At 43.4% G+C, this 11,146-nt stretch overlaps 1 protein-coding gene across 1 annotated transcript in view; it reads left to right on the plus strand.

Annotated features, from left to right (window-relative positions):
* The window catches only part of adgra3 (adhesion G protein-coupled receptor A3), a 32,600-nt gene extending 21,824 nt beyond the window's left edge, over positions 1-10,776 (plus strand). Inside the window, exons 4-19 of the mRNA XM_056369293.1 lie at positions 841-912; positions 1,000-1,071; positions 1,316-1,476; positions 2,107-2,320; positions 2,578-2,742; positions 3,346-3,547; positions 3,730-3,879; positions 4,441-4,599; positions 4,695-4,862; positions 5,066-5,273; positions 5,507-5,715; positions 6,091-6,215; positions 6,544-6,667; positions 7,260-7,405; positions 8,153-8,248; positions 8,972-10,776. Of these exons, the coding sequence (XP_056225268.1) occupies positions 841-912; positions 1,000-1,071; positions 1,316-1,476; positions 2,107-2,320; positions 2,578-2,742; positions 3,346-3,547; positions 3,730-3,879; positions 4,441-4,599; positions 4,695-4,862; positions 5,066-5,273; positions 5,507-5,715; positions 6,091-6,215; positions 6,544-6,667; positions 7,260-7,405; positions 8,153-8,248; positions 8,972-10,418 (3,718 nt within the window). The 3' untranslated portion in view covers positions 10,419-10,776. The remainder of the gene's footprint in view (positions 1-840; positions 913-999; positions 1,072-1,315; positions 1,477-2,106; positions 2,321-2,577; positions 2,743-3,345; positions 3,548-3,729; positions 3,880-4,440; positions 4,600-4,694; positions 4,863-5,065; positions 5,274-5,506; positions 5,716-6,090; positions 6,216-6,543; positions 6,668-7,259; positions 7,406-8,152; positions 8,249-8,971) is intronic.
* Positions 10,777-11,146: the final 370 nt, after the last annotated feature.

The following is an 11,146-nucleotide window of genomic DNA, read 5'->3' on the forward strand; positions in this document are numbered from 1 at the left end:
AACACCCTTTTGGTTTTTGGTCATTAAAATAGAGCAGTGTCTGCATCTCATTTGGTTTAACTGAGCTGCTTGTGGATTATTACATTTGAATGGTATTTATAGGTCAAAAGTGGGGACTATGAAACATTTTACAATTTTAAATAAAAGAACAAATTTATCGTGGGGCCAAAACTTTTCTGCTTGTGGGCCTCGTATCAGAGGATGCTGGACTAAAGTTAACATAGAGCTTCCAGTGAATGTTCCCTCTTTGTAGACATTTCATTGCATGTTTGCACACTGGGCATAATTCACAGAGGAAATATCGTCCTTTCCATGTGAGGTCCTTTTGCAAGGCGTCAGGAGTCTCAGACACTTCTATCTGATGTTTGCCAGAGACATCATGTCAGGTCACATCCAGAGGAGAAACACACACTTTTGACGTGTTTGACGTTAATCATAGGTGATTAATCACCTCCCCGAGTGTTATTCTGCCTTTGATGTGTAGGTTCCCCTCGAGGCCCACACAGACATGATCTAAAATCACCTTGGAAATTGTAAACCCGTCAGCTGAATATTTGGGCTCCTTGCCTCAACCTGCTTCTGTTAAACTTGGCTTTAAAAAAAAAAAAAAAAAAGAACCTTAGCAACAGCAAAAGCTATTAACTCAACTTAAACATTTTTCCATTTACCCATTTTTCTTTTAATATGATCAGTTTTTCCATGGCTTATCTTAACATCTCAACATTTCCTGCCTTAATGTGGCTCACTAATTGTTGGTATTTTAGACATTAGAGCTGTTATGTTGTGTTATTTCTTAAATATGGAAGAAATAAATCAGAAACCTTTTTTTCTGTGTTTCAGAGACTTGTCCAACAACAGCATTGGCTGTCTGAACATAGACATCTTCAAGGGCCTCACCAGTCTGATCAGACTGTAAGTCATTAGTATTTTAATGAATCATTTCTTTGTAACAGGTTGATAATTGATAGTAATTGTTTGTCATAATTTATTTTTTTTCAGAAACCTTTCAGGGAACATGTTCTCTTCATTGGCTCAGGGGACCTTTGACAGTTTGGTGTCTCTGAAGTCACTGTAAGTATGATAAGGAGCCACTTTATTGCTGTGTACTAAAATCACATGCAGGCCTCAGTGTGATTGTGACATCTGCATATTTAGCATGCACCCATAATGCAATTAAAACTGTGTTTAAGTCATAAAATATGAGAGAATAATTAGGCTTTTCCCTCAGGCAGATAGCTGTTTGTCACTTAACTTGGTAATTGTCACTTAAACCCCCCGTGTCTGTGTGTGTGTGCGTGTTTCTATACATTCACAGGGAGTTTCAGACACCTTACCTGCTGTGTGACTGCAACCTTCTGTGGCTGCTGCGTTGGATCAGAGAGAGGAACATTGCAGTTAAGAACACCAAGTGCGCCTACCCCCAGTCTCTTCAGGGTCAGCTCATAACCCCCATCAGGCCAGAGCTCCTCACCTGTGGTAGGGACACACACACACACACACACACACATGAACTACACAGAAACATAAATAAGCTCATATACATACATAGACTCACCACAGCTCAAAGATATCACCCTGAAAAAGAATCATTCATCATTTCAGTGACACTATCTGATGTGTCTTCTGTCCAGTCTCCTTTTAAAAGGTTGAAATAAGTCATGGCGAGTAGTTACACAGATTGCAGTGTCAAAATGTTGCACTGTCTCTTTAATTTCTCTGTTTTGGTATCAGTTAGGCTGGTGTCTGGGGACCAGGGGCTTGTGCAATGACATGACTGATAAGACAAGGGCTGCCCAGGCCACTGCTGCCTTTGTTTGTACTTGCTCATGTCTTATCAGTTTGGCACTCAACACAGTGAGGAATTATGAAATACACTGCATAGATCTAGCAAGAGCCAGTGGCCTGACATGAATGGCAAATAGCACTTAAGGATTCAAGACATTGTTTTAGCTTCACTGTGTGTCCAAAAAGGGCCACGTCTGAAACAAAATGGCATTGTATCCAGAATAAATGGTGCTGAAAATGATTTGTGACAAATATGAACCAAATCATAATTTTTTCTGTGAAAAATGACTGACTGGCCTGAATTATGTCTGGTGTCCTCAGATGCTCCTCTTGAGCTGCCCTCCTTCCAGCTGACTCCGTCCCAGCGCCAGGTCGTCTTTCAGGGGGACAGCCTGCCGTTCCAGTGTCAGGCCTCCTTTGTGGCCGAGGACATGCAGGTGCTGTGGTACCAGAACGGCCGCATGGTCAAGCCCGACGCTGCCCAGGGTATTTTCATCGAGAAGCGCATGGTGCAGAACTGCTCCCTGATTGCCAGGTAAGACAATATTTATGTTAGTCTTAGTGTAATCAGTGGCATTACATGGGGAAATTGAAAGAGTTGTGTCTTTGCAGTTCAGTTTATCTTCAGAAGACAATCTCCCTTATTATGTTACTGACACTACATCATATAACATTATCAGCATTTTATTTTCCGTTTTAATTTCCAACTTTTTCTGTTCACCATAAGACTGGAAGTTGTGTAAAAAATATCTGAAGTTCCACTGATTTTTTTAAACATTTTTTCCCCATCAGTGCGTTGACCATCTCGAACATCCAGCCTGGTTTTACTGGGAACTGGGAGTGCCGGATCTGGACGAGCAGGGGCAACACCACCAGGACTGTGCACATTGTGGTGTTGGAGAGTTCTGCCAAGTACTGCGCACCTGAACGCATTTCCAACAACAAGGGAGAGTTCAGGTCAGTGTAAGCATATGTAACCAGTCACAGAGCTACGCAATTAACACTAAGAATTGAGGTAACCCTCTCTGATGTAAAAGACAGAATTTTACATTATATTTAATGTTGACGTCCTCATTACAGTTCTTTATGTAATTAACGAAATTTACCCGGGCTACCCACAGTTGCAGTATTTCACATTGTTACAATTTGTACAGATAGCTGGTTTTCTTTGGCTTAAAATAGATTATTGAACAAAGGCTTATTTATAAATGATATGGGTTTTTAATTTGTTCATTTGACCTTTTTAATTTTCCAAATTGAATACATACACTTATGTATAGATACATTCTCACAAAGTGACTATGTAAGGATGAACCAGTATATTAAAAGCATTACATGTACAGGAAATGTTTCCTTGCTGTCATGTCAAGCACTGTGGCCCCCCCTTGTGGTTAAACATATAAATGACTTCATGGCCTTAGCTATGCTTAATACATTACTGTGTTGCTAGTGATATTAAAAACGTTATAGCTTACATGACACAAACTTAGGAGAAAATTGCTTGACCTGGTTAATCAAGAATTGAAACAGCAGGGACTGATTTGACTTGGCTCTTTCCAGGTGGCCACGCACCCTGGCAGGGATCAGAGCCTACCTCCCGTGCAACAGACTGCCATCAAGCGCGGGCACCTACTCGGGGAGTTCAGCTGAAGAACAGCGGGCGTGGCGCTACTGTGACCGAGAGGGGCTGTGGGCGGAGGATGACTACTCCCGCTGCCAGTTCCAGAAAGATGTCACTAGATTTCTCTATGTCATCAACCAGGTCTGTATGTGGTTGGTCAGCGTGTCATTTTCTGACCTGGGACTTTATTTTGCCTTGCCTTTTCAGTCAGTCCTTCACTTCAGCTTACACCCTTACCTTGTTCTCTTCTTTGAACAGAGAAGCTGTCCTTAATGAATAACTGATATTCAAGCCTAACTTTTCTCTATATCTTCCTGCTGTAGATGCCTCTGAATGAGAGCAATGTGGTTCCCAGGGCTCGACGTCTCCTGGTCTACACAATTGATGCTGCCAACTTCTCTGACAAGATGGACATCATCTTTGTGGCGGAGATGATTGAGAAGTTTGGCAAGTTTGTTGAGAAGTTTAAAGATGTAAGTACTGCGGTAAAAATCAGAAGGAAGTTACAGAACAAGCCCACATCGACAGCAGATTGTGACGCATTCATTTGGCGTATTACCCTGTCCAAGGACAAACAGATTAATACTCAACAGCTGTTTGTTGACATGTGGTTTAATGAGAAAGGATGTCTTGTCATGACTTTCGGCACAGCTGTAGGCCAACACATTCAAACAAAGAAAAAAGAGTTCCTAGCATGTTGTACGTGCTGTGGGCAAGAAGCCCTCGGATTACAAAGCATATTAAAGGCTAGCCAGGCGACTTCAAGCTTGAAATGTGTTTCCAATAGTCATTTAAGTACAACAAGAGCCATGTCAAGCATCCCCCTCAAGCATGTGTTTAGTGCTGCTTGATAAAAACAAGATGCTGGCGGAACACGTTCACATTTCTTATGTTTCCACTCAAGTTATTTGTGTCAGATTGAGCTGCTGCTAAATCAGTGTTTGTTTGTTTGTTGTGTTTTTGTTTTTTTTTTATGTATTTTGCATATATATATGTGTGTGTGTATTCACTCGTGCCACTCTGTTGTCTCCCAGCTAGGTGAGGTGATGGTGAGCATGGCCAGCAACTTGATGCTGGCTGACGAGAGGGTGCTGTGGATGGCTCAGCGGGAAGCCATGGCCTGCTCCCGCATCATCGCCTGCCTCCAGAAGATTGCCGTCTACCGCCTGGCAACAGCACAAGCTTTCTCCCTGGTTAGTCCTGTCAACAATATTCTGTCATGTTGCACTTTAACATTTTGTTTTATGAGGACTTATGTCATCATTCACTGTTCTTGTCGTCCTTCCAGACGTCCCCCAATATTGCACTGGAGGCCCACACTGTCAGGGCCAATGACTGGAACGGCATGACCTGCATGTTGTTCCAGAGGCCCAACCCCGAGCGGACACCCAGCCAGGACCGCCAGCTCACCTTCAAATGCAACACCACCAGCTCCTTCTCCAGCATCCTTCACAAGGTCAGCTCCTGCCAAAGATAATTACAATTTGTCAGCACTGCCATTAGTGGGAGGTTTGGTGTGGGGTTTGGGTTTGACTGCATCATGTAAGCACATAAAATAAAATCCTCAAATGCTTAACATAATCAAAACAACTCTGAAAATAAACTGAACATATAAAATGAAATGTTTGTTTCACTTCATGGTATGTCTTGTCCCTGTAGAGCACCTTTGTGGAGGCTTCCCTGCAGCTTCCTCAGTCTCTCTTTACCCAGGCTGCAGTCCCTGGGCAGGCAGAGGACACAGTCTACAAGCTCCACCTACTGGGCTTTCGCAATGGCAAGTTTTTCCCCTCCACTGGCAACTCCTCCCAACTGGCTGATGGAGGGAAGAGAAGGAGTGTGGCTACACCCGTCATCATGGCCAAGATAGGTGAGTCATAATGTTTTGGTATAGTCATAAATGTTTAATATGGGATTTTTATTTTTTTTTAATGAGAGAGTAGAAATCTGAAAATATTCTGACGCATAAAGCAACCGAAACTTGACAGCATGAGAAGAACCAAATAGCCATACAGCTTAACTAGGATACATTATCACACAAGAAAATGAAAACTTTAAAGCAGCTGTCTATTCTGATACCAATGTATCTGTGTTGTGGATCAGACGGCATATCCCTGCATGTCTTGCGGACCCCCGTCAACATCACCCTGCGGCGGTTTGCCCGCGGCTCAGACGCTGTGTCTGCCTGCTGGAACCTCAGCTTGGTGGGAGGTCAGGGAGGATGGCAGAGCGACGGCTGCCGCATCCTGGGCCATCATGACAACTTCACCACCATATCCTGCAACGCGCTCGGCAACTATGGCCTGCTCATGGTAGGACTTTTGATTGGACCATTCCTCCTCGTGATCATCGTTTTCATTGGGATGTTTGAGTGGCAAAGCAGCAGTTACGATGGCCTATTGTATGAATTTAACTTATTATAACAATATAATAATAATACTTTTTTTTATTATTTAAATCACTTAAAGGATTTTTTTTTTTTTTTTAATCCACTGCCATCTTCATTCACGCAGCCCCCCAGTGGCCATTAAACTATACTAAAACTATTAAACTATAAAAGTGTTAGATACTTTGCATCTGGCACTTTGTAGTTGTCTGTAATCATTATCATTCATGGGTTTTGACATATATTGATGTGACATGATAATATTAAATAACCTGTGGACCTCGCATCATCTGTCTTGCAGGACCTCAGCAGTATTGAGTATTTTTCTCCCGGTATCCAGCCCCTGCACCCAGTCATCTACGCCACTACTATTATACTCCTCCTCTCTCTGCTCACCATTATTGTTAGCTACATCTACCATCACAGGTAAGAGCTTTAACCTACTGTTGTTATGTCATTTATGTTTTTCTGTTTATTCATATTCACTTATACAGCAGGATTTTTAATTTCTGCTTACAGTCTCTCTCTTCACTCCTTGCTTATTTCTAATTATTAATGTAAATAGCAAAAATAATTTAGTTGTTTAGAATGGAAACATACATTCTAAACAAACATATAATTGAAATAGTAATAAAAGAATAACTGATGATATTAGTATAAAGATGTTTTTTGGATTATGTATTGATATTATGAAAATTATGATAATGTAGAAGTATGCTAATTCTGCCATGTATTGTATGTCCATTACTTCCAGGTCTGTCCGTGTGAGCCGCAAGTTTTGGCACATGTTGGTCAACCTCTGCTTCCACATCTCCCTCACCTGCGCGGTCTTTGTAGGTGGCATCAATCAGATACGCTATGCAAGCGTCTGCCAAGCAGTGAGTACACACCACCCGCACTCCTCCAGCACTCCAGCTGTGTCTGCTTTCCCCCCTCCAAACTTAATCGTCAGCAGTCAAAAATGAACAAGTGCTTCGGATGTTTTCAAGGGAAAAAAGTTGAAAAAGTTGCCTTTGGCAAAGTTCACTCCACTCATAAAACTGGAGGAAAAACAGTAAAAGATACACAGAAAGATACAGTAGATCATTTCCATGGCTTGAGGCAATCCTACACCTCCCCTCATGGTGTGTGGTGTACTGAGACACATTCATTTTTCATTGCACAAAATACCTGGATGAAAAATTTTTGCAGAGAACTTTTTGTTTATGTATTTAATCCCCTCTGGCATAAAGCAATATCTCATAAGGTGATTTTTCACCTCAGGCTGATGATGACATACTCAGCTGAAAATTGCTGAAGGATCATAATGCCATTTAAAAGAACTCCTATCTACTGCATTCCAACATTTTTATTTTTACTGGTGAAACCATAAAACACAACAGGAGCATTTAATCATTCTTACGAAGGAGACTGATTGCATTTCATTTGCTTTAGTAAATGTCGCCCATATAATGGTGCAATCTCTTCTAGGTGGGTATCTTGCTGCACTATTCTACTCTGGCTACAGCTCTGTGGGTGGGCGTGACTGCACGCAACATCTACAAACAGGTGACACGCAAGGCCAAGCGCTATGAGGAGCTGGACGAGCCTCCACCACCACCGCGGCCTATGCTGAGGTATGACATCAACACTCTTACAGAACAACAGGGAAGTCGGTCCTTTAATAAACAAATTATTTAAGGACGGGGGGTTTTTTTGAGTTGGCACCTGCAACTGGTGTTGTGAGGTAAACATTTCTAAAAACTCTCAACATTGCTGCTCAGTCATCATGTAATATATCAGTAAACTGCATGTAGTGCTCTCATGTTAGCCAGCTCTGTCTGTATGTGACACACTGCCAAAGGAATTAGATCTAATGTTAATTACAGCTTTTTCAGTGTTCACTTGCTACTGTATCTATTTCACACCTCATTTAAGTGAACAAACTCAACACAAGAATTGAACTTGTACTATAATTTAAATCTTAAATGTGTTTGTTTCTTTTGTAGGTTAGTTAAATCAAAGCAGTCTGACTTGAATGTATGTACTTCTTATCATGTCCCACCATTTGTAATGCCAGTATACAGTAGACTACACAGTAGAGTCTCACTGTTCTCAAAAAGAGATGCCTTTGCCATAATCAGGAAGTGTGAGATCAATTTTCTAAATATAGTGGCACCTTTATTTATATTTATTAGTAAGTAAGACAGAGCAGCAGCATTTGTAATGTTATGAGTGGCCATGTGTGTTGGTGAAACAGCCACATGGTGTCAGTGTTAGGGCCTGAAATACCATTGGACCTCTGTGTCCAGTTTGTGCCCACTTGTCATCCTGCAAAACAGAGGGACTAAAGCAGAATCACCTGTCTGTGCTTTCTCCGAAAGGTTTTACTTAATCGGTGGAGGGATACCCATCATTGTCTGTGGGATCACTGCAGCAGCTAACATCAAAAACTACGGAAGCCGGACCAATGCGCCATAGTAAGTCGTCCCTGTTTAGAAAGCAATTGAAGCTCCTGTTCTTCACTTTGTGCTCATGGAAATGCTGTCTCATTTTAACAGGACAATAGCATTTAGTAAGGAGGCATCCGAGCCCATGAGATCTTTTACATTCTGTCCTCAGGAGGAATTGGCTTAGTGATCGACTGGCCAGACTGTGTTGCTTTAGTAAATAATGGATATTTTTATGAGGGTAGGAAAAGTTTATTCCCTGAAGTTCTGATTATGGAGGCCTATTAATGGTATGTGCATCCAAGCAACAAGCAACTGCTGCCAGTTTAGAGCAAGCTCCTCCACCCCCCTCTCTACAGTGGCAGCTGTTTAGATTGTGCAATGTGGCTGACTAATTGAGAAATCTGGACCCGTATCTGTCTCAAGTCTTTGGAGTTTAATTAATTTCTTGCAAGCAAGACGAATCCAGCCTGTGTTATTAAATGTAATGGGACAGTTACTGTAAAAACTAGACGCTAAAGTTTTTCAGAGTAATTTCAAGTTTGTGAAGTAAAATAACGATAGTGACAGATTAAGATGAGTAGAAGAAGTATTGCTTTAATGAGCATTGTTGGCATTTTGACTGTTTTGAGACGGTATATAATTCCAAGCTATTAGTAAACGATGATAATGATAAAGAATCTTAAAGGGCACATCTGTTGTCTTACTGTATGTGAAATGTTTGATCGGTCTTGTCTATCTATATCTTTCTAGTTGCTGGATGGCATGGGAGCCCAGCATTGGAGCTTTTTATGGCCCAGTAGGATTCATCATTTTTGTGGACTTCATGTACTTCCTCAGCATCCTCCTCCAGTTGCGCCGCCACCCTGAGCGCCGTTATGAGCTCAAGGAGCCGACCGAAGAGCAGCAGCATCTGGCTTCAGCCAACGCGGAGGCTGGGCCAGATGGTCCCCGCAGCCACTGCCATCCCCTCACTCTCCAGCTCCAGCCTCACGAGGCATCGTCCTCCATAATGTCTGCTCCCCATGCCGTGCCCCTGTCGGCTCTGGAGAATGAGCACACCTTTTCTGCCCAGCTGATGGGTGCAGCAGGGGCATTAGGGTTGTATGCAGCCCTCTGGGTGTTCGGCGCCATGTCTGTATCGCAGGACCACCCCTATGACTTGGCTTTTACCTGCTTGTTCGGGGTGGCTGCACTGGCACTGGGGGCATTCATGGTGGCACATCACTGTGTCAACAGACAGGACATGAGGCGCTATTGGTCCCAGGCTTGTTGCTCTGGGAGGCGAGCCTACTCTGCACAGGAGGACGTCCTTCTGCCTCAGCCAGACGTGGCAGTAACATCCACAGCAGGATCTGCTAATAAGGCAGATGGGGAGTCAACAAAGTGTGGCCACAGCAGTGCAGACTCTTCCTATACAAATAAGAGTGCCCCAAGCATGCGCAACTCCACCCATGGCAGCAAGCTGACCAATCTTCACGCAGAAGCAGCTCAGTGCAAGTCTGCCTCAGCACCGGCGACAGCCAACGGTGCAGCCGTTTTAGACAACAGCCTCACTGAGCATTCACTAGACAATGAAATTAAAATGCATGTAGCACCAGTCGAGGTGCAGTTCCGCCCAATGAACAACATCACCAATCCAACAGCTGCCACTAACGGACACGCGAGCAGGCATCACAAAAACAGAGCACGAGCACACAGAGCAAGTCGTCTGACTGTATTGCGAGAGTACGCCTACGACGTGCCAACCAGCGTGGAAGGCAGCGTGCAGGGTGCCCCCCACAGGCGGCACCACCATTATGACGTAGCGGCACGCAATAGCCGTCGGGCAGCCTACATGGCCTACAGGGAGCGCCATCAAAGCCAGCTGCAGCAGGACAGCAGTGACAGTGCGAGCCTGCCACGCCGCTCCCGCTACTCAGGAAAAGCGGGCAGCGGCACCTTGGGGAACGGGACAGTGGTGACTGTAGAGGCCGAACAGGTTGCTGCTACTGCGGCGTCAAGCTCGGGTAAAGACTCTGGTCCTGTAAAGCAGCCCAGCAGCACAGAACTAGAAAGCCAGCCCAAGTCATATGGGCTCAACCTTGACACTCAAAATGGTGGCACACTTAAAGAAAACGGGCAAGCAGTGCCTTTAATCAGCACAGAGAGTGCAGCCAGTGTAAAGACCGGCTTGTGGAAACATGAAACTACTGTGTAGCGACGGTTTCCGTCCCAAAGACTGCATAGTTATATGCTCTTGTCTTTAAACTGTGAAATGTCTTTTTTTGTTGTTGTTTTTCGATTGTACATTTCTTTCTTGGAAAAAGAGTCCTTTGAAAATAATTATTGGAAAAAAAAACTAGCCACATTTTTGCCACTGAATTGTTTTTGTAGATATGTTTTTGTAAATGGTCTATTTTTATAACTTTTAATCCAACTCCTTATTCCATTCGAGAGTTCTGTAAATGAAACTGCATGGTCTGAGCTGTGGCCCTGTGCATACCCTTACCTTGGGGCTTTTTTTTTTTTCCATTTTCTAGTTTGTCCCAACAATAATAAAACAAAAGTTCCATTTACCTAATTAAAAGTTTTTATTCTTGTGATAACACCCACAGTCTCCTCTTTTGGGTCTCTGCAGCCAGTGCAAAGGTGAGTCAGAGCTGTTGTGTTTCCAAGAATTATTCTTGCTGACAATGTATGACAAGCTGGTAATTGGGTTTTTCAATGACCTTCAGGTGGCCCCGGGTTCCTTTCTCCACTGCGGAGCAGCACTTTAATTGCAACTGACTCTGGCTTTGGGCTCTGTAGGTGTTTTCTCCCTGCCTGCTGGCAGATTTGATGAGTGCACTGTATATTCTGGGCTCCTGCTGAGATGATGCCCAGGCTGTGATTGACAGCTGACTCACAGGGCAAGTGAAGCTGTCACGAGAAGAAAGGATAATGAGA

Source organism: Seriola aureovittata, chromosome 23, assembly GCF_021018895.1.
Source record: "Seriola aureovittata isolate HTS-2021-v1 ecotype China chromosome 23, ASM2101889v1, whole genome shotgun sequence".
NCBI lineage: Eukaryota > Metazoa > Chordata > Actinopteri > Carangiformes > Carangidae > Seriola > Seriola aureovittata.